Here is a 22,943-nt window from a genome sequence, read left to right as displayed (position 1 = left end):
ATAAATATTGTACATGACATTTTGTTTCAGTTATCATCTGGTGTGTTATTAAGCTATCATTGATACCAAAGGATGTAAGTTGTCAAACAATGCTGCTATAGTCAGGCAGGGATCTTCAGTTGCAGAACACATGATCTGGTTAATCATAGACTTTAGAATTTTTATTTAGTTTCCTAATATCATGAAATCCCCCAGGATGTTATATGATATTTATTATGCTTAATAGGGTAGTAAAAATAGGATATTATACCTCATAGATTTGAAGCTAAAAGGGTTCTTAGAGGCCAATGAATCCAACAACCTCATGCTACAGATGAGGAGGGCATGCCTACAGTCACCAGCCAGTAAGTATCTGAGATGAAATTTGAACCTGGGTCTTCCTGGCTTTAAGTCCAGTACTCTAACCACTAACTTGCTATGAGCTTTGATTTTCAACTCCATTTCTTCAGAGACTGCAAAGCTCTATTACTTAAAGCCATATATAACTGGAAGAATATTGGTATTAAAAAAAAGGGTCTTTGTTTCAAGAAGAATCTCGTAGTCATTACAAACATTGAATAAGTTCCCAAAGTGAATACAACCCCTTGTTTTAGTCACCTCTGGGCCCACTTCATTGTCCATTAAGGGTAACATATGTAATGATGAGTCAATTCTTTAGATTATATATCCACTGTATATCATTATCTGGACAATAGATATTCTTCATCCACTTGGTTCTTCCTGTGTGGATAGTAGTATTCTTAACAAGGGGAGATAAATAAACTAGGAGGAGAGTATTCAGTTTTTAGATTCATTAGTATAAATAAGTTACAATTAAGTTGATTTATTATATGTTGATCACTCCAGTCATTATATTTGACTACAATGGAATCACATCATATATGCAATATGTGAATTAATTCAATGATACTTGCATACCCCAAAAGATACGGGAATAAAAACAATTTGAATAGTATGGATAATTCTGCCTACCATTACATTGAAGGAGCATGTGCCCTGGAATACAAGATGGGAGACATCTCATCACACTAAACCACGAACAGCTTTTCATTTTGCCTGTTTCTAGTTGAACATGTGTGAGCTTTAGGGGCTTACTTCTGGACATAATTGACTAAGAGAAGGAAGAAAGGGAATAAGCATTTATATAGTGCCCACTATGTTCCAGGCACTCTAAGTGCTTTTTTTACACATTTATCTCATTTGATTCTCACAACAACTCTAGATACAAGTGCTATTATTATCCCCATTTTACAGCTGGGAAAACTAAGGCAAACAGGTTAAGCAATTTGCCCACGATCACATGGCTAGTAAGTATCTGAGGCTGGATTTGAACTCAGGTCTTCTCACTGCCCCAATAGCTGCCTTACTGGTTTGCAATAGGGAAATGAGGAGTGCCTCAAATTGCTGCTCAGCCCACAGAGCTGATGGATAAAAGAGTAGATATACAAAAGGAGCTATTGATTTCTGCTCTTCCCTCTTCTTTCCATCAATGAAGTGCAAAGATTGTTTCCAGTTATGTTCCAATAGTCAAGTATATGTCAGGGAATCAGGGAGATTAGGCTATCTTCCAGTCAGCCTCCATGTGGCTGTAAACACATGGTTGCCTCTTTCTCTCAAGTTCATTCTTTCCTGATCCTAGGTAAACAAGTATCCCATGGGAAAGGTGTTTAGAATTGGCAATAACCTTATACATTCTGGACGGTCCAAGGTAGGTCTGTGAGTAGTTTCCCCAGGCTAACCATGGCTAACAGGAAGAAAAGCCTCTAAATTAAAGAAGATATGATGGCCCCTGATAAGAGCATTGGGCCAGGCTTTGACTGTGTTACCAGCAGACATGTGCTGGGCTTGGTTGGACAGCGCAGAGCTGAGCTGAAATATAAAAAGTCTGGTTAGCAGTTTTGCAAAAGTACATAATGTTCTATGAGGATTAAATACCAGCCTTCCAGATAATTGTAATGAAGTTTACAAGTTAAGTTACTGAGTCCTGTTAATTCTGTTAATATGAGCTATGATTCTTACATATTTATTATTTTTTTCTTTATAGGACTAAGTTCCATACTTGATTCCTGTTTCCACACTGAGTACCTTTTTTACCTCTCTCTTGGAGACCTATACTTGAGTTATAACTTAAACCATAAGCAATTTTCCTGGGGGTGACAGAGTAGGGATTTGTTAACAAGCCAGGTATGAGAACAGGGAGTCTAATTCTACTAATTAGAAGTCATGCTTTCTGAGGCCTGTATCCAGCTGACAAACTTCAATGTCTGGGTACAGGACAGGGAGGGGTAAATGTCCCTGCCCCTATGTACTAGCCTGAGCAGTCACTTAGTGTCTCAATGCTACTATGTGAAGGCCTTGCCTGGTTTTTGAAGAACTGATTCCAATCACCTTGGACTCTGTTTTATTTCTCATTGAACTAATGTTGAAATAATGTATTGAAATAATGTTCCTATTATTAGGAAGTCTATTAGGGTTGTCTTATGCATTGGTAGGGACACATTGGGGAAATTTTCAAGTGCTCTATAATACAGGAATAAATCTTATCTGAACCTCTAGTAGGATCTGCCTATGTGTGAAAGATTCTGGAGAAATATTGGTATACACAGCATGAAAGGACACCTGGAAATGTTTGTCCAGATATGCAGTGGGGTCATCCTATCTGCTAAAGGAATCACGGAATCACTTTCATCCAGGGCAGTTTGATTTCTCACCCTCTCAGGACTAAACCTGGTATATGTGTGAACATCCAGAGTAGAGCACTTGAAATGGGTGACAGAGAAGGCAAACCTTTGTCCCTGAGTCATACATACTAGAAAAGCCAGCTTCTTAATTTCCTTCTGATTGAACTGAACCACACTCTGTACAATACCTGTTAAACCTGATTTGTGTTTCCTTCTGTTTATGAAGACATTCTGGTGTCTCCTTTGTCTCCTGATCAGTAGCATAATTGGGTATTGCGAAAAATAAAATGTTTTACTTCACATGCTGACTTTAACCCCCATGTAAGATGCAACTGCACTGGATGGTGAGAAGATTGCTACAAGTTCTTTACTTCCTACTTGCTTGTAATAATAATAATGATAATATTGGTAGCTATTTTTTGAGTAGAGCCTACTGTGTGCCAGGCACTGGGCTAAGTGCTTCACAATTATTATCTTATTGGTCCTCATAGCACCCCTGGAAGGTAGGTGCTATTATGGCCTCCATTCTGCTGTTGAGGAAACAGAGGCAAACAGAAGTTAAGTGACTTGCCCAGGGTCAGATAGCTAGTGCGTATCTGAAGCCAGATTTCAAACTCCATCTTCCTGACTCCAGGTCCTGTTCTCTATCCACTGTGCTCCCTGCTATCACTTTTTACATCCTTGCTTCCTTCTTAAAAGTATACAACTGGGTTCTGATCAGTGTGAAAAATAAATCCTGCAAAGTGGTCACATGTATTTGAATTCACACTATTTGATGTTATAATTATATTAAATATCATAATTAGTTCTTTCGTAATTGTTGTTGTTCAGTTGTTTTCAGTCATGCCCAAATCTTCATGACCCCATTTGGGGTTGTCTTGGCAAAGATACTGGAGTGGTTTGCCATTTCCTTCTCCATCTCATTTTACAGATGAGGAAATGAGACAATAAGGCCTAAGTGACTTGCCCAGGGTCACACAGTGTCTAAGACTGGATATGAACTCAGTCAGATCTTCCTGACTCCAGGCCCAGCACTCCATCTACTGTGCTACTTAGCTGCCATAATTGGTTCTAATCTAGTGCAAATATACAGCACAAATTTGAATAATGTAGCCACTTCATGAGATCCACTATAATAATTGAGATCTAGCTGTACTTCATAATCACATGAGATGGAAAGAACTTTTTCTACCATCTTCCCATCCCCTATTCTACAGAGAAGGAAACTGAAGTCCTAAAATATGAAGTGACTTGTCCACCATCATATATCCAGAAAGCAGCAAAGTGGAGACTTAAATACAGGTCTTCCAAGTCCAGAGCACTTTCTATCACACTTACATTATTAACACAAACATCAATAAATTAGTAAAACCTACTTTATAGCAATATTTTGCAGACAACAAAGCAGATTATTTTTTCTTCTTATAATTTGAAATGAGTACTTTTATCAATCCTGTTTTAGGAAATGAAATCCCTTCTCCAACATTTCATGATGAAATTGTATGTTTTCTCGAGAAGAACAAGCCATACAAAACTAACTTCGTTTCCTTCTTAGATAAGATTACTAGGATGTTGAAATAGAAACTGTATCATGATTTCGACCAAACATGTGATAAATTATCTCTGGATATCTTTGTGGATAAAAATGGTGAAATATGGGATGGATCATAGTATTATCATGAGGAAGAATAGTGGGGTAGGGCATAATTATTTCCTTCAACTACTTGAGTATTTCATGGGTTGTTCCTTCAAAAAAGGATTAAACTTGTTCTGCTTTCAGGAGCAATGGGTAGAAGCTGCAATGAGGTAGATTTTGGTTTTATCAAACTTGTTAACAATTATGGCTCTCACTGCCTTGGCAGAGATGTTGTAGAAGGGATTTCTGTCCAGTTGGAATAGATAGCTTCTGAGGTTCCTTCTAGTTCTGACATCCCATGATTACATAATCGTCCAACATTTTTATCAATGATTTGCCTGGAGACATTTAAGAGAAGGTTTAAAATTTGCTCTGCCACAAAGCTGGGAGAGATAGTTAGCATAGTTAATATGCAAGATGTCAGAAATAGATTGAAAATGAACTAGATTAGGGAAGAAACCCTCAAGACAAACTTAAGGAAAGAAATATAATGCCTTGTATTTAGGTTTAAAAAATTACCAAAAGGACAAATGAAAGATTAGCCAGATTAAGTTAGAGGATGGTGACAAAATGGGATGAAACCTAACTTTGGAGCAGTTCACATGAGAAAGATCTTGGGGGTTTTAGGAGACCACAAACTATAAACTAACAGTAACAGATTTCTGTTAAACAAGCATAAACATACATGACATTAATAGAATTTCAGTATTGAAATTATAAGTACTCTGTACTAGTCAGACCACATCTGGAGACCAAGTTCAAATCTGGATGCCACAATTTAGGAAGGAATAGGCTCTATAAAATTCCTAGACTCTAAATTAGTCTAACCATCACTTGGAGATGATAAGCAAGGTAGACCGAGCTGTCACTTACCTGTGAATCTTGAGAGACCAGACTTTACAAGGCCCAGGAACTGTCTTCCAACTTCCCTTCACATGGGAGTCGCTCCCGTAGCAATTCACTTCCTTTTCTACGGTTTTCCTTTAACGCTGCCTCCCCAGGGAAGGAAAATGACTGCCTAGCTAGACTGCTTATGAGTCTATATTGGCTTACATTTTTTACTAGTTGTATATTAGTCAATCAATACACATTTATTAAGCACCTACTATGAGCCAGGCATTGTGCTAAGTGCTGGGGATACAATAAAAAAGGACAAAAGACAATTCTTGCCCTCAAAGAGCTCACACTCTAAGGGGGGAGACAACATACAAACAACTACGTACAAACAAGCTATATACTAGAAAAGTAGGGAATAAACAACAGTGGGAAGGCACAAGAAATAAGAGTGGATAGGAAAGGCTTCCTGTAGAAGGTGGAATTTTAGATTTTAAGGAAGCCAGGGAAGTCAGGAGGCAAAGATGAGGAGGGAGAACATACCAGGCATTGAATGCCAGAGAAAAAAAGCCTGGAATTGGGAGTTGTTTTTTTTTTTTTGCTAGAGGAACAGCAAGGAGGCCGGTATCAAAGAGCACGTTGGAGGTTGTGAGGTGTAGGAATGTTGGAGGAGTGTGTGTGTGTGTGTGTGTGTGTGTGTGTGTGTGTGTGTGCGCGCACATGTAGGTTATAAAGGATTTTGAATACCAAACAGAGGATTTTTGTATTTGTCCTGGAGGTGATAAGGAGCCACTGGAGTTTATTAAGGGGTAGAGAGAGGGTTATGGCATGGTCAGACTTCTGCTTTCAGATAATCATTTTAGTGGCTGAATAGAAGATGGACAGGAAAGGCCTAATGCAGGCAGCCCTAGCTGCAGGCTATTGCAATAGTCCAGCCTTGAGCTGATGAGGGCCTGTGCCATATTGTTGACAGTTTCAGAGGAGAGAAGGAGGTGTATTAAAGAGATGCTGCAAAGGTGAAATCAACAGGTGTTGGCAACAGATTGGAAATTCAGAGTGAGAGATGGTGAGGAGTGGAGGATGACGTCTAGGTCATGAGCCTGGTAGGATGATGGTGCCTTCCATTTTAATATTGTTGGTCTTAGGGTCTTTGTCAGGCATGCACAGCCCAAATCAGTTCTTCGCCTTCTGCCTTAATGACTCAGCCCCTAGTTTGCCTCCCACTGAACTAACAATCTCCCATCTCTAAATGGAGAATCCACCTTTTTTTCTCTAAAGCTCTAAGCCTAAAAGGAACCTGCTACATCACTCATCTAATCTAAGTAAAATGCGAAAACGGCTTGGATTTTATTGTCCAAGAGTGTTATCACCTGTTAAAGCCTTAGCAGTGAGAGTGAATATTTAAAGAAAAAGAACAATGTTATCAAATCCCCAGTTGCCTTTTACAAATAGCTGGAGACCAGCGATAGGAATAGGGAGTTAAAGTGACTAAATAATACTGTAGGGACATCCAGCTTCTGGCTGGAGAAGGAAGAAGAGCAGTGCAGCAGATTCTGCCCAGGTCATAATCAATGCTAAAATTGTCCTTTATTGCCCAGGAATTGTCAGGAAGAATTGTAGCTAAATAGAATTCTCAGCCATCTGCTTTTCATGGATCTGCACTGGCATCTTTCCTTGAGACTAGCTTCTCAGGCCTATCTCCTTGTTCCTGCCAAGCCCTCTGACCTCGAGGTCAGCATCAAGGGTGGACCCCAGAACATGGCACACTGGATAATCCCACTTTGTCCAGCAGGGTAGGTACCTGAGTTCCTCAGGGCTTCTGAATCTTGGCCTCCTGTCAGTAACAGGGCACTAATAGAAAAATTTGGGTTAATGGCTATTTTCCCACCCTAATCTGAGACAAACAGCTCTTCTCCCATCCTTTTTCATGGTAGGGCCATTGCTCATCTTAAAGATACCATGAATATTTAATGTTGGTAACTAAGATATAAAAGCTCAGAGCAATACAAGTAATGTGGTTTGGAAATTTCAGCATTACAACAATGATATTATTTCTCCCTTTTAAGTGTCCTATTCACAGAAATTGTTTCCTTTTCACAAATCATTATTTCCATCAGCCGCCACAGAAATGTGTGAACGAATCTGTCAAAACAATTGCTTGTGGCAAGAATCACTATTTTCCAATGTTTATGGTATAAATATATCGGGTCCCCCTCTATACTGTGCCTGAAAATGACTCCTCTTTTTAAAAAATAATATCTTGTTCTTCCCAATCACATATAAAAACAATTTTAAACATCCATTTTAAAAAATTTTGAGTTCCAAATTATCTCTCCCTCCTTTCCCTTCCCTTTCCCTGAGACAGTAAGCAATTTGACATAGGTGATACTTACACAATCACACAAAACATATTCCCATATTAGTCATGTTGTAAAAGAAGAGAGACCCAAAAAAACTCACAAAAAATTAAAGTGAAAAAATAATAGGCTTTGATCTCCATTCAGACTCTATCAGTTCTTCCTTTGGGTGTAGACAGCGTTTTTCATCACGGGTCCTTTGGAATTGTCTTGGGTCATTGTATTGCTGAGAATAGCTAAGTCATTCCCAGTTGATCACGGCACAATATTGCTGTTATTGTGTGCAACGTTCTCCTGGTTCTGCTCACTTCACTTGGCATCAGTTCATGTAAATCTTTCCAAGATTTTCTGAAATTATGCTACTAGAGAAAAAATGGAAGAAAGGAAACCTAAGAGCATAGGGTATTCCTTTTTTCCATCAGATAAGTTATAAATATTTTATATGAATATAATATTGAATATTTTTGCTTAATTGCAAAGATTCAGCTTGCATAAGTTTTGTGAAATGATTGTGATATAAAGACAAAAGTGTTTTTCCTTTATCAATCAACTAAGATAAGAGGGAAAAGCAGTATGGGTTGCAGGATAGAAAGCCTGTCTATAATTCAGGAAGACTCGAGTTCAAGTCCTTCCTTTGATAAATATTGACTATGTGACCATATCTCTTGCTGCCCTAGTCAAGTCTCTAAGACTAGCAGAAGAGTTGCTGATCAGCTTTGGTGGATGTTTGCTATATCAATGAAATCATAGGTCCAGACCAACAGATATAAGAACCTCCTCCTTCCAGCTGTGGGGCTTAATTTTAGTTGAGATTATCAAACCTAGGGTGATTGAAGGCAGAGAGAAGGAAAGAGGAAGAAGGGGACGTTGCTTTGGTTATTAGCCCCTTCAGCTCTGTGGTACTGTACAACCCCTCCCCTGTTTCCGTTGTTCCATTTGTAATTGTACAGGTAATCATGAAGTGAAAACTTCATGTGTTCATATCACCATGTTTCCATATGTGAATGCATAAACAGACACGGTCATCATTACTTTCCTGTGTCAAGGTTAGTTTATTATTAGCTTTCGTCAGGTCCAAGGGCAGCTAGATGGTACAATGGATAGATCATTGGGCTTGGAATCAGGAAGACATTTTCTGGAGTTCAAATCTGGCCTCAGACACTTACTAGCTGTGTGACCCTAGGCAAGTCACTTAACCCTGTTTGCCTCAGTTTCCTCATCTGTAAAATGAGCTGCAGAAGGAAATAGCAAACCACTTCAGTGTCTCTGCCAGGAAAATCACCAATGGGGTCACACAACTGAAATAACCCAATAACAACAACTTATCAGATTCTCTAGTGTCAAGGTGCAAAAAGCCTTTATCATCTGGTATGATCAAATTCGTCTGGTCCTTCAGCAACTACATGGGCTTGTCTAGGATCCTGATTTTCGGTTCTACTCTAAGGATCAAGACCAATTCCACAAACATCACATGACCATGAGACATAAAAATCAGTCTCATAGTAACCAGCATCATAGAAGGGTTCCAGGGTTATAAGGCACTAAACACCCAGTTCGTTGATGAATTGTGTTTTTATCCCTTTTGATGATACGTTAGATACTGAGGACACCCACTTTAATGAGGTCAAATCCTGATACATAGAGCAGTGGCTACACAGTAAGCTGTGGCCATGACAATGAGGGGTAACAGTAACACTGTGACAAGTGTGATTCATAGCAAGGCTTCATGACAGGAACAGGGTTCCTGTAGGTGCTTGTCTGAGCTCAGGGTCTACCTGGGGCTGATGCAAAACAATTCTAGGATTTTGCTGCGGCAGAGTTCATTTAGAGGGTGAGCACAAAGGATTGTTGTTATGCCAAGCTCAGAGTACAGCTTGCTTGCTGGGCCTTAACTCTGGAAAACAGAGTGTCTCCTAATAGTAAAAAGAGAGAGGGGCAGTCTTGGCATGGGGATCCTAACACCTGCTAGAATATGACACCCATCAAGGGCAGGGGTCTATTTGTATTCCCAGTGCCTTGCATGTAGTAAGGTCTTCAGAGATATAAGAAAAATGTTTGTTTCCATAAAATTGAAACAACCACTAGAAAAGTAACTAAGTAAAACATTTTATCTTAACTTGTTTTGCCAGTTAGAAGTCAGTAAGTAGGACAAAGGTTAAGCTTTGCTTAGCGTGTGCATGCTTAATAGGCTCATGAATACTAACTTCTCCACCTCCAGGCGGGGCTGAGACACCATTTTCTGACCCTACCTATATGGAGTAGATGTGTGATAGGCGTGCCGGAAAGTTATACACCCTGGAGTACTTGGCCAATGAGGAAACTGAGGAGGGACTTTGCAGCAGGGATTAGAAATAAATAGTGAACTTTTGCTTTGGAGTGGGTGCCTATTCAATAGGACACTTTTGCAACTGCATCATAAACTGGGCTTTTAACTTTATCTCTCCTCAATCTGAATGAGTTATTTCTCACAGTCTTAATACTTGTTGACTTGACTTTTCTTCTAGGGGAGAGCACAAAACAGGGCAGAGAGGAGATGTTTGAGAGGTAAGTGTTTAGAGATTGCCATACCTAGAAATAAAAGCCAGAGAAATAGATTCTAGGAGTGAGGCGCCTACAGCTTTGCCAATTGAATCCATTGGTTAGGATCTGAAATTTAATGAACATCTGGCCCAGCAGAGCTACCAGAGAGTGAGGACAAGATCTAGAAAGAAGTGGTCAGTCAGACTGAAAGGAAGAACTATGGAGGATCTAGGCCTAGTATCCTATAAATACGTACTTGTGCAATGCAAGACTGATTGAAAAGACCATTATAAGTTTTATAATTTCTATCTCATCCTTCCCTTTTGATTATTTTTATAATAGCTTCCCTCTGGCTTTCCTTAAGCTTACTTTATTCTTCTTTCCTTCCTTTCTTTTCCTTCTTTCTTTTTTGTTTTAGAACTGTCATTTCCTTGGAATAGGAAACTCCCTCTCCCAATGTGGTTGTATGATCATTCTACAATTTGCTATATTAGGATAGTTTACTGGGGCACTAAGAAATTAAGAATTTGTCCAGGGTTATACAATTAGTATGTGGCAGAGGCAAGACTTGAACACAGGTTCCTGACTGAGACTAGCTTACTATCTACTATACCACAGTGTTTCTTTTTTCCTGTCATACTAGCTATAAAACACCTAAAAGTAGGATTATATGCTATTTTTAGGGAATACAGGAAGGAAAAAGCTCGAGTTCTCTTTTATAGGATATTGGGAAATCTTGTCTAGCAAACAGAAGTGATTGCAACTAGAAATCAGTGGAGGCTATCAGCAAGCTAAACCTTTGATTTTCATTGCCTTCTGTTATTTCCATGACATTGTTCCTTTTGTTTCCTCATGCATCCTCAATCTCTCCCTTTCTTTTAACTCTTTTCCTTCATCTAAAAATGTATTCAGGTTTTCCCTTAAACTTAACCCCCCCCCAAATCCATTTCTCTTGACTCTGTGGTACCTTCAAACTATTGTTCTGTTTCTCTTCTCCCTTTTATTGCCAAACTTTTAGAAAGAGTATACTTACTGCCTCCACTTCCTTATTCCTCATTTTCTACTCAACCTCTGCAATCTAATATCTTCCCTGACTATTCTATTGAAAAAACCCTTTTCAAGCACACTAATAACCTCTTTATCCAATGGTTTATTTTTTTATTGGAGCCCATTCTCTTTGACCCTTTCTGTAGCATTTGGTACTCTTGACAAGCCTCTCCCTCTTCTTTCTTGTTTTTTTGAGACTCTGCACTCTCATTATTCTCTTTCTACTTCTCTGTCTCCTCATCCTCCTTCCAACCATTAAACATGGATGTCCCTCCAACATTCTATCCTTGGCTCTCTTTTCCTCTCTATTGACATTTCCTTAGATGTGGCATCTACTGTCATGTCTTTGATTATCACCTCTTTGGAAATGACTCCTAAATCTGCATCTCCATCCAAACCTCTCTCTAGAGTTCTAGTTTTCTTTTTCCAAATGCCTACTGAATATCCATCTCCATCTAAATATATCACCAACACCTCAAATGTAACATGTCTAAAATGGAATTCCTCATCATATCCCCTACAATTTGCCCCTCCTCCTATTTCTGCTGATAGTACAGCAATCTTCCTCATCACCCAGGCATGTCATATTTGACTTTTCCTTATTTGGCACATTTTAGAACCAATCAGTTGCTAAGTCCTATCAACACTACCTTTGCAAAATCTCCTACATTCATCCCTTCATTTTTATTTTCACTGAAAACATTCTTTTTCAATCTCAACTAGATAATTTTAATGCCTTCTAACATGTCTTCCTCTTTCTAGTCCAACCCCTCTCCAGTCATCCTTTACATCACAATAGGAGACAACTTCCTACTGGTGTAGTAGAAAAAAAACAAAGAACTTGGAGTAAGAAAGGATCTGGGTTCAAATCTCTTGAGCAACACTTACTAGTTCTATGTCTAATTCATTAAATCTCTCCAGGTCTCAGTTTCTTCATCTATAATAATGCCCATAGTACTTCATAGAGTTGTAAGAATCAAATAAGTATATATAAGGTACTACAAAAAGCCTTAAAGTGATAATTAGGGGTCATTTAACATTATTATTGTTAATAACATACCAATAAGGACATTAGTCCTCTAAAAACCTTCAGTAGCTCCCCACTGCCTACAGAAAAGCTGTTTTGTTCCGTAACTTATCTGAAATGCACCATATCAACTATCAGCTCTGCAAATACCTTAAGATACTTTTCCATCCATAATATTTATACTTGCAATGATGACAGTGGAAATAGTGCATGTGGAGTTTTTATTATGACCAATATCAGAAAAGCCATTCACATTAGTATGTGAGCAATGGCTAAATGAAATCTGGGCAAATCATGCATCCAAGAGTGAGGTTTAAGGACATTTAATAAATTAAATCTCCTTTGATTTAAGTTTTTGGTGTTTTCGTGAAAAGTTTATATTTATCAGTAAACTAACACTTGCCAAAAATTGACTCTGATAACACATGATTGGAGAGATATCTGGGTCTGGTAAATGCCTAACGGTAGTAATGGGTAGAAATGACTTAACTCTGGTCCACATCACCAGAGAAAGAGTCCAGATCCACTGACTTCAATCTCATTGTGCCTGGTATGCAGTGTGAAAGTCCCAAGGGAAATGAGCCTGTATATTTTTTCCAAGAAATTATGATGTGTGACTATAAAGTAATATGATTATTTAAAATAACAATAAACATCTACAATAAATATACCAGAATTTATAGGACCAAACTGAGTGCTGTTCTCTTCAAAGCAGTCCCCTTAGAATACTACTTAATTTAATGATGTTGCTATTCCACAAAACAGTTATTGGAGTTTCTTTTTTTTTTTGAATTTTCTTTAGAATCTGGGGCATTGTCTTTTGAATGACTCAGGGACCAAGACAAACATTTGCTTTTTAAAGGGTGATCCTGAATTTTGAAAATAGCCAAAACTTAGTAAATGCCAGGTCTGGTGAAAAAGGTCAAGCTGGTGTCTAAAAAGAGGTGTTATTATGAAGCAGCAATTCTCAAAGTGTGGTTTATACCACTATATTTTGACCTGCAGAAGTCCCCAGAAGGGCTCCAAGGCGCTTGTCAGGTTCCCCCCTTTTAGGGGGTGCCAAGAGGTCAAAACTATTTTTATAATACTACTAAGACATTACTTACCTATTAAATTCTCCTTACTTTTCCAATTACTCATCTGTGAAAGGCTGGATTTTCTTCATATACTTCAACCAAAACAGATTAAAGTCAGAAGCAGAAATGAGAATCCTGTTGTCTTCTCTATTAAGCCAGACATAGAGATTTATAAAAATATGTAATATAATACTATTCTCACTATTTTTTGTTTTAGAAAAGTTATTTTTCATAAAATATTTTACTTACATTAATGTATAATGGGTTTATTATTGTTATTATTATACAAATTAATAATTAATATTCATAATATTTATGAATCACAACTTGTTTGGCTATTCCCCAACTCATGGGCAGCAACTTTGCTTCCAGGTCTTTGTTACCACAAAAAAAGTGATGCTATAAATATTTTTGGTGTCTATGTAGTCTTTTTTTTTGTCACTGATTTCCTTAGGGTACATTCCAACCAATGGAGGTGGTTTTGTTTTGGCATCCCTAGCATCTAAAACAGTGCCTGGCATATATTATGCATGCTATAAATGCTTATTGAGTTGAATTGATGTGCTAAAAATGCAGATGGAGCCAAAGAAGATTTAGAAGATGGGTGAAATTTTAAGAAACTCATATATATATATATATATATGTGTGTGTGTGTGTATATATATATATATGTATATACATACATATATTTAAGAAACTCATATATTAAGAGGCAAGATGGTATACTCAAGAGGACACTAGCCTTGGATTTAAAGCACTTGGGTTCAAATCTCACTTCTAATGCATACTACCTGTGTGGCTATGGATAACTTACTTAATCTTCCCAGATTTTAGGCAATAATGTGAAATCAGAGGTAGAAGGATAGACTAGATGGTCTTTGATATTCTTCCCAGCTTTAGATCTTATGACCACTCTGGGCCCTCCCAATGTTCTCATCTGAAAAATGAGAGAGTTAGATTCGATGATCTTTCAGGTTATAATTCTATAATTTATCATATGGACAGAACCATCCTTCAAGGTCCAGCTCAAGTTCCCTCTGCTGTATAAAGCTTTTAATGATCCCTAGGGTAATTCTTTTCTCCTTTGAGTTCCTTTTTATCTGTGCTATTCATTGGATGTTTATCATAGATGGCCTTGCAGATGTTAGTTAAAATCTCCCTTTCCATGATGGAATTTCACAGACTGCTTCTGAAAATCACAAATGAGAAATTCTCCAACACTCATCACTCTCACTTGGGTCATGGCCTTACTCCCTAATTTCCAGAGTCTACTTAGTTGAGCTTCAGTGAAATCCCTTTTCCATTGGTCTATGGTGGGATTCTACTTGGTGGGTATCCATCCCACATTCCATTCTGAGTGTGTGCTGAATTCCCAGCAGAGCCAGAGGAATGGAATGTGAAGCCAGCAGCACAGCTCACCCTGAAACTCCAACAGTCTTCCAGCCTCTGCCCATCTCTCTATTTTTGATCATTCTGTTCTCTGCCTGGATGCTCTCTCCAACCAATTTCACTTTGGCTCTTCCTTCAGGGCCCAACTCAAGTCCCACACCTTCCTTGTGAGGTTTTCTTGAATCATGACTATTTTTCCTTCCTTTGAACTTTTCTAGTACTTTTTTGAGCTGCATCATTAAGTTAATTTAATGCTTAATCGTGTAACATACTTCTTTCTCTTGTTAACTATCTTGCCATATGTATTCAATCCAATCCAATAGGCATTATTCAATGCCTGCTATGTGCAAGAGAATGATGGAGTCAGGAAGACCTTATTCTGTTCAAATTCTGCCATAAACACTTAATAGCAAGTTATGTGACACTGTGTAAGTCACAACCTCTGAGTCTCAGTTTTTTTACAGGTGAAAGGGGGATAATAATAGCATCTACACTACAGAGTTGTGAAGATCAAATAAAATACTATAAAGCACTTTGCAGACATTAAAGAGCTATACAAATGTTAGCTAATATTATTACAAGGACTACAACAATGACAATGATGATGACAATGACAACAAACCAGTCCCCATCCCTAAAGATCTTACTATATCCCCAAGGATCCCCAAGGGGGACATATCTCTCCAACTAGACTGCCAGCTCCTTGAGGTAGCCTTGCACAGAATAGATGCTAAATAAATGTATGTTAAGGCAGTTGGTTGACTTAGAGAACAGATTACTGGAGTTATAGTTAGAAAGATCTGAATTAAAATCCTCCTTCAGACACTAGCTGTGCGATCCTGGGCAAGTCACTTGACTTCCCTAGGCTTCCATTTCCTCATCTGTAAAATGAGGATAAAAAGAGTTGTTGGGAAGATAAAATAAGATATATGTAAAGTGTTTTGTAAACATTAAAATGCTACATACATGCAAGCTAATATTGTTGTTGTTGAGAATATTTTTTAACCTCCACTTCCTCTCGGGTCAGAGCCTAGAAGCGACACAGAATTCTCACCTTCCTGCAGTATGCATCAGCACACATACTAGCTATTCCACTCAGCCTGGATCCTATACCCTCTTCTAATTTGGTTGTTAGCCTATGGACTAATTCTTGGTTCTAATTCCATCTCCAATCGGACTAATGGTATGCTCAAATCATTCTGTATAGATTGTCAGCTCACAAAAAGGAGAAAGGATAGTGGGCTGAGAGGGAACAAAGAAGTAAGAAGTCACAAGCAGGCCTACCATCGCTTCTTACGCAAGTACAAATAACAAACATAAGAAGGTCTGGTCTGTGGACCCTGCCCTGTACCCCATCTTAGCCTTAAGTAAATTTGGCCCCTTCTCACTAATTGCAAAGGCAGATGTCATGGGCCATTTAATTCAAAAACTACATTACAGTTAATCTTTCATGGGCTTGTCTGAGATCCTAACCACCATAATAATACATTTCTGGTGGAAAAACAGATTCTGAGTGTTAAATGACCACCTTAAAACTATTTTTGCAACACTATCCATTTAGAAGGCAAGACCGGCTATACCTGTCTTGTCTCAGATTCCTGTTTCAAGGAAAGGGAGGATTTATGTCTTTGCTTAGGATATTGAAAATTATAATTTTAAAAACTTGGACCTAGGGTTTCTCTCAGTGGAAACAGATTAGATTACTACTAAATAACTATAAAACAGAGTGGTAAATTTAAAATCACATACAAATGAAAGGTAATACATTACCTGTGATCTTACTTGCAATCACAAACAAAACACCTTTTTTGAGTCAGTCTAAACAACAGAAAACTCACTTTTGCATGGTAACTGGACTAGTTTTTTTTTTTTACTTTTTGATTATTATTATTATTTTTTTTGAAATTCAGGCTAGATGTCAAGTCACGGTTATGATGAAAACATTCTAGAAGAGACAACATTATGGTACAAAAAGTTTATTTAGTAACAATTTTGTAAACATTTGAGGTAAATGAACATTGACATCAACTGATTCCTATAGAATTGTATACATGAGGCAAGTCCTTCAAAGGCAGCTCTTTTAGTGATTTACTGCTTGTAAATCCCTCACTGCCCAGAAATCTCTTTGTCATGAGGGTCAGTCATGTAGAAGACAAACATCCTTTGGGCCACAAGAAACCTCTGAGTAAGCCGGCACAACCTTTGTAGTGTGGGAGAGATTGTGTAATGAAAAACATAAATGCATCTCCTGAGCTTTAAATAATTGTTTACTCTGACTATAGTTACATCTTTTTTCACTTGTTTAGATCTTGAAAAAAAATCTGCATTGCCTTTTACATAAAATATATTTTTTTTCCTGTAAGGTAATAGTGCAGTATTCTTCATGAGTATTTGGGGGGGAGATAGGGGAAGAATCATATGGTAACTGAGCTCTTAATAGACTTGACCCTGCTACCAGTCATATCCAAACAAATGCAAAAGAATGGAACAAAGGCGAATTTTTATCAATATATTTGGAGAACAACTTAACATTTTCTAAGATAGGCTGCTTGTATGCAATTTGCCTCTGCCCATGTCTTAAGCATGTGAAAAAATAACAAAAAGATAATATTTATGTGAAATTAGCTTTCTTTAAATGACCATATTCAGCATACTGGAAGACTTCCTATGTCAGATGTTCCTTTCTGGGCCATAAATATCTTGTTAGGGTCCCTTAACATTTAAATAAACCAAAATAAGGGTCAGGTACCATGTAGTTCATTTAAATGTGCAATTTGAAAATAAAAAAAATGAATGCAAAAGTTAGAAAACCAAAGTTATAAACGCAACATGTTTCCCATGAAAAACAAGGGAAAAGGGAAAAATGAGAATATTCCCTATATTCAGTTGTGTTAAGGGATCTGCTAATTAGTTTGAAAATTAGCTTTTTTAAAGGGCTGTTGGAATTAATTGGCTCTACTCTTGGGTTCTGACACATAACAAATTCTGGGGAAACGGCATAATATCAGCACATTTAATAAGTGACAAATCAGTATTGATTCTCTGATTCTATGTCAAATAAGTACTTTCCTTTTTCAACACCATACATCATTTTCAGGACCCAATGCTGTAAGAGTTCAAAAGTTTGTTTTAGCCATTAAGAATGGGAAAAAATGATGAATTACACTTAAAAAAAGTTAAAAATACACAAATCCCAAAGGAACAAGAAAGAAGTGAATTCAAGATTTTGCAAGAAATCCTGCAGAATCAAGATGGAAAGAGAACTTTTGCATTTGGCTCTTTCAAAGGTTGAAAAAAACCATATAGCCCTTAAGTAGTCTGACAGTACAAATTACAGGAGTGGGTTTCTGATCCACTGATAAAAGAGAATATAAATATTTCATGCTTCTGATTAAAAGTACACAAGTACATTTGATAAATCATTTTTAGTTTTTAGACAACTTTAGTGAAATGAGAAAGAAAAACCATACCCCAAATCTCCTGATTAAATCATAAATTGTGTTGATAAATATCAGTAGACTATTTAAATGAGTGTGAAAAATATAGGATGAAACGTGTCTTGTCCATAATGGTGTAACTGTGTAATTTTTCATTGCACATTTTAATACTTAAAATAATTTATTAAAAGAGAGCAACCTTCCACACCACTCATCTACCCCCAAGGGGCAGAGAAGCCTGACCTTTTGGTTTCAAAAACACTAATACCTCAAACAGCAGTATAACTCAAGTAAGAAATGTCATTTTTCACTTTTAAAAAGAACTGTGACCAGTAAATTCACCTGTAAACTAACAAATATTTCCTTTCACAGATGCTGTTCTACCTCACAAAATTTCATTACTTCTTGGTTCCTTAATTGTTTCTAATACTACTGAAGGAAGCAAATTTAATCCAATTTACATTTAAAACAGGTATTTCACACAAATCCCTTCAAACAAACTAAATCTCTGCCCATGTAATAGGGAGAAGAGGCTCAAGCTATTCTAAATGCAATTGTATCATAGAGGAATAACCATATACATGTTATCCATTATGCATAAAGTTAAATTTTCAAAAATTTAAAAATTAAAGCTATAATCAATCCTCCCCCTCCCTCAACTCAAAATCAAATGGTGGGAAACCAAGAAGTTTAAAATTTGTTAGAGGTGTGGTCATGGTAGAAGTTCCTGAGGCATGCCTTCAAACACAGCCTTGTCAGTTGTAGCTTTGATTTTGGCATACTGACTACAACCTTTTCTAAAATTAGATGCTTTTAAAATGGAGATGGTCCAAGGGCATACATCTATGCTGAGAAGTTGTTCTCTTTTCCTAAGATTAGATGATCAATAATGGAATAAACCTTCCACTATCCTATTGGAACTCCCCGTAAGGCTGGGGGTGCCATTTAAGCTAGGAATGGGGAAGGGCCTTTTCAGTAGTTTACAAAGTCATACTACTTTTGCTCATTATCAAATTTTAAAATATATTAAAGAAGGTGTTTCAGGGAGCATGGCCTCAAATAAATCAAATCAATATAAGTTAATTTCCTGAACTTAAAAAGCAATGAATTCCATAAAGGGACAGACAAGACAATAAAGTTAAGGGGCAGTTGTGGTGGTGATGGTATAAAGTTGAGAAATAGCCAGTCCTAATCCATGGAATCTAGAAGTGGAAAATTTGAATAGGATTAGGCCTAGTGTTGCTACTTTTCATCAGCTAATTCATTGGCTCATAGATGATTGTACCACTCTAGCTTCAAAGTTTATTATATCAATGGTTCTGCTTAGTTCATGAAAAAAATGATGAATTAAAAGTTACTTTTAGTAAAAAGGAATGTGGGATGAAAAATTGGGCCAATTTACATCCATAAATAATATTCCAGTCAGTAGAGATTCCTTTGATGTAGAAGCAAATAAAATTGTTATGTTTATACTTATACTCAAATTAGGAAGTTGAATGTATTATATTTATATTTTTACTTTAAGAAGCAACTAAGAATCTTATGGGTGTTTTGTTCTGTACTTTTAAAAACTGTAGGTCATTAATTCATCTGAACTATTCTGATGACCATGTTTAAGTTTCAATTTTCTATTCAAAATTTTTAACAAGTTCAAAAGTTTGAAATGCTTAGCTGTCTTTTTTTCCTCTTCCCTAACAGCAGTCAGCAGACTGATGAAGTTGCACACTTCCTTTAAAAAGAAAAGGCCATATCTTTAACTACATGTAACAGGGCCAATTTAATACTAGCTGGATTACCATAATTTCTAATACTACCAAGTTTCTTTTTGTCAAAAAGACTGAAGGCTGAAAAATGAATGGCACATTTGTCCCTGAAGACTCAAGTCTAAAACGGGTCATTGAAAAAGAGAAATTCTTAAAGCATTCCAGCCATACTTTTACTTCAGTTTTTCCATTGGGTGAAAGCAATTGATCGCAGGACACCCCAGAATTATGACTCTTGCCCCTGGAGAATTAGTACACTTTGTATTATATGGTTATCTTGTAACACATGACATGAGAGTTTCTTGTGCCTCACTGTGCATCAGAAGTCCAAATGACTCTGGTTGTTTCTTAAAAAAAAAATCCCAAAAAACAAACCTCATTTGCATGCCACTTAAATATTTTTTTAGACCAGGTCAGCATAGAGTCACTCAAAAGCAAAAGCACTCATACATTAAGAGTAAGGATGGAGTTGAATATGTATGTCCAGGGGCTTACTACACCAACCAGAGAGGTTTTATCCAGTTTAGGAATACATGGCCATTTGGATGAGATCTCAGGTAGATGAGAGTGTATATAGAGCTGGGCCTGGAGTCAGGGAGACCAGATTTCAAATCTGACCTCAGATACTTCCTAACTGTGTGAGCCGGGGCAGAGCACTTAACCTGTTTGCCTCAAAGTTTCTTCAACTGTAAAATGAGGATAATAGCACCTATCTGTCAGGGTTATTGTGAGGATCATGTGAGATAATATTTGCACAGCACTTAGCACAGTAGCTGGCACAGAGTAGGCACTATATAAAGGCTTAGAAATAAGAGGGATATGTAGGCAGTGCACAAACTAATTTGTAAATTCTGCTCAGGCTGCAAGGTCAGTGCCTGATGGGATTGGACACCTTTGCGACTGACAATCAGCTCTCATTTTGGTTATCTTCATTCTATCAGAAAATGTTGCCTTTTTTATGTTCACTACAACTTCACAGTGTGTTAAGAACAGCAAGTGTTAACATAAGGAAACCTAGTCTCCTCTTCTTGATCTTATTTCTCCTCCCATCCTAGGACCTGTCTTTTTTTTGGTTCTTGCTGATTCAACTGTGAATTTTATTTTATTTAAAAAATTTTTTTTTGTAGAAGAAAGGTTACTTTAAAACTCTCTTCAGAGGTGAGTGTGGAGAGAGAGAGAGGCAGTGAGCTATGTTAGACGGCTAAGTCATCCGATCGGGCTCTACCGCTGCTGGACTTACTAGCCTTGCTTAACCTTCTCGTATCAATGAGAAGCAGTGGGGGTGCGTGCATCTCAACTGTGGTGGTCCCTGGCTGTTTCTCCCCATCAGAGTTTATCTCTGATTTAGTGGCCCCCAAACTGCTGCTACTTCCATTAATCAACAGCAGGGGAACTTTACTTCCTCCCCCATTGTCTGCTCGCTCTTGGAGGAGCTGCCGAACACTGCTTGGGGTGGTGGGAGTGCCAGGGGTGGTGTCAGGTGGGGTTGACTTCCTTTCAAACGTCTGTTGCTCTGCCTCCTGGTTGGCCCAGTTCTGCTCCGTCATTAAGATGTGGTGGTGGTTGCCACCATAATACTTGGCCGGGGCTGCCTTATTGCGCTCCTCGGGAAGGGTTACCATTCTGAATTCTGTGGGCTGGGGAGGGGCCCCAGGATAACCTGGAGTGGTTGCCTGTCCTAGGGAAGAGGCAGACTGAGTATAGTAAGGTGGGAATCCAACAGTAGGTGGGGCAGAATGGGAGGAAAGCAGAAGCGGGCCAACGCTGCTACATTTTGAGGGAAGGATTTTGGCCTCGGAAGAATCTGGGCTATAATGGTTGGTCATACCCTGTTTAAGCTTTTTCCAGCCCAGATGATAGATCTCCAGCATGTTGAGCAAGAGAGACACACAAGCCACCACTAACATGAAAATAATGAATATGGTCTTTTCTGTGGGCCTGGAGATAAAGCAGTCCACAGTGTTGGGGCAGGGCCACCTGTCACAACGGTACAGTGGCTTCAACTCAAAACCATACAGGAAATACTGCCCCACAATGAAGCCCACTTCAAACAGAGTCTTGAAGATAATGTTAAAGACATAGGTGCGCAGTAGGGCACCAGCTATCCGGACTTTGCCTCGATCATCTCGGATTGGAGGCTTCTCTTTCTTTTCCATCCTGGTATCCTCCTTTCTAGTAAGTGGTTCTCTATGGCTGGGGGGACCACCGAGTTCCCCTACTCCCTGGTGCAGGTTGTCTTTCTTAAGCTGTTCTCCCTCTTTTTCCTTCTTCTTTTCCTCCATGCGTACGATGTGCAGCACATGGCCCAGATAAATGAGGGTGGGTGTAGACACGAATATGATCTGCAGGACCCAGAAGCGAATGTGGGAAATGGGAAATGCCTTGTCATAGCAGACATTTTCACAACCTGGTTGTTGAGTGTTACACGTAAAGTCTGACTGCTCATCTCCCCAGACTTCTTCTGCAGCTGCACCCAGCACCAGGATTCTGAAGATGAACAGAACAGTCAGCCAGACTTTGCCAATCACGGTAGAGTGTTCTTGTGCGTTCTCTAATAGTCTCCCCAGAAAGCTCCAGTCACCCATTGCTTCAGATTCCTAACCTATAATGGGAACATGATCATTGTTGTTAATAAACAAATCCTCATCAAATGAATCATACATGTTGTATAGTAAAATACGTATGTAAAATACCTATTGGGTTATTGACCAGAACCCTGGGTGAGGCCAGGCTACAGCTTTGGTGGGTTTTGTGTTAGGGGGACGTAGTCCCAAATTTCTAAAACCTGTACAGTAAGTACTGTAGTAGCTTCTTCATGACTGTACTCATTCATTGTCATGCTACACACTATGCAAGACTGTGAGCTCAAAAGATAGAACAGATGCAAAGGTCAATGCAAACTGTAAAGCTGTTATGTAAATGTAAGTCACTACAGCATGTAAAGAGATTCTAAAAGTTAAGTGAAAATGTTCCATGGTGGAAGTTACAGCATAGCTCATAAAATCTTAGGGCTGGAAAAGACACTGGAGATGATACAGCACAACAGAATAGAGCTTCTCTTCTATTGTGGGCATGGCCGGTCTTCATTTTTGTCTTCATACCCCCAAGTACTTAGCACAGTGCTTAGTACAGAGCAGAGGAGGTGCTTAACAAGTGCCAGATGAACTGAACTGAAT

At 38.2% G+C, this 22,943-nt stretch overlaps 1 protein-coding gene across 2 annotated transcripts in view; it reads right to left on the bottom strand.

Moving 5' to 3' along the window:
* Positions 1–18,955: 18,955 nt before the first annotated feature.
* GJA3 (gap junction protein alpha 3) overlaps positions 18,956–22,943 on the bottom strand; it is a 40,946-nt gene continuing 36,958 nt past the window's right edge. For both annotated transcript variants that reach the window (XM_020968803.2, XM_020968804.2), the window contains one exon: positions 18,956–22,369. In XM_020968803.2, coding sequence (XP_020824462.1) covers positions 20,961–22,352 — 1,392 coding nt within the window. In that variant the 5' untranslated portion in view covers positions 22,353–22,369 and the 3' untranslated portion in view covers positions 18,956–20,960. The remainder of the gene's footprint in view (positions 22,370–22,943) is intronic.

The sequence above is a fragment of the Phascolarctos cinereus genome, unplaced genomic scaffold, assembly GCF_003287225.1.
Source record: "Phascolarctos cinereus isolate Bilbo 61053 unplaced genomic scaffold, phaCin_HiC Scaffold_726;HRSCAF=1367, whole genome shotgun sequence".
NCBI classification, from domain to species: Eukaryota; Metazoa; Chordata; class Mammalia; order Diprotodontia; family Phascolarctidae; genus Phascolarctos; species Phascolarctos cinereus.
This window is presented reverse-complemented; position numbering and strand designations above follow the sequence as displayed.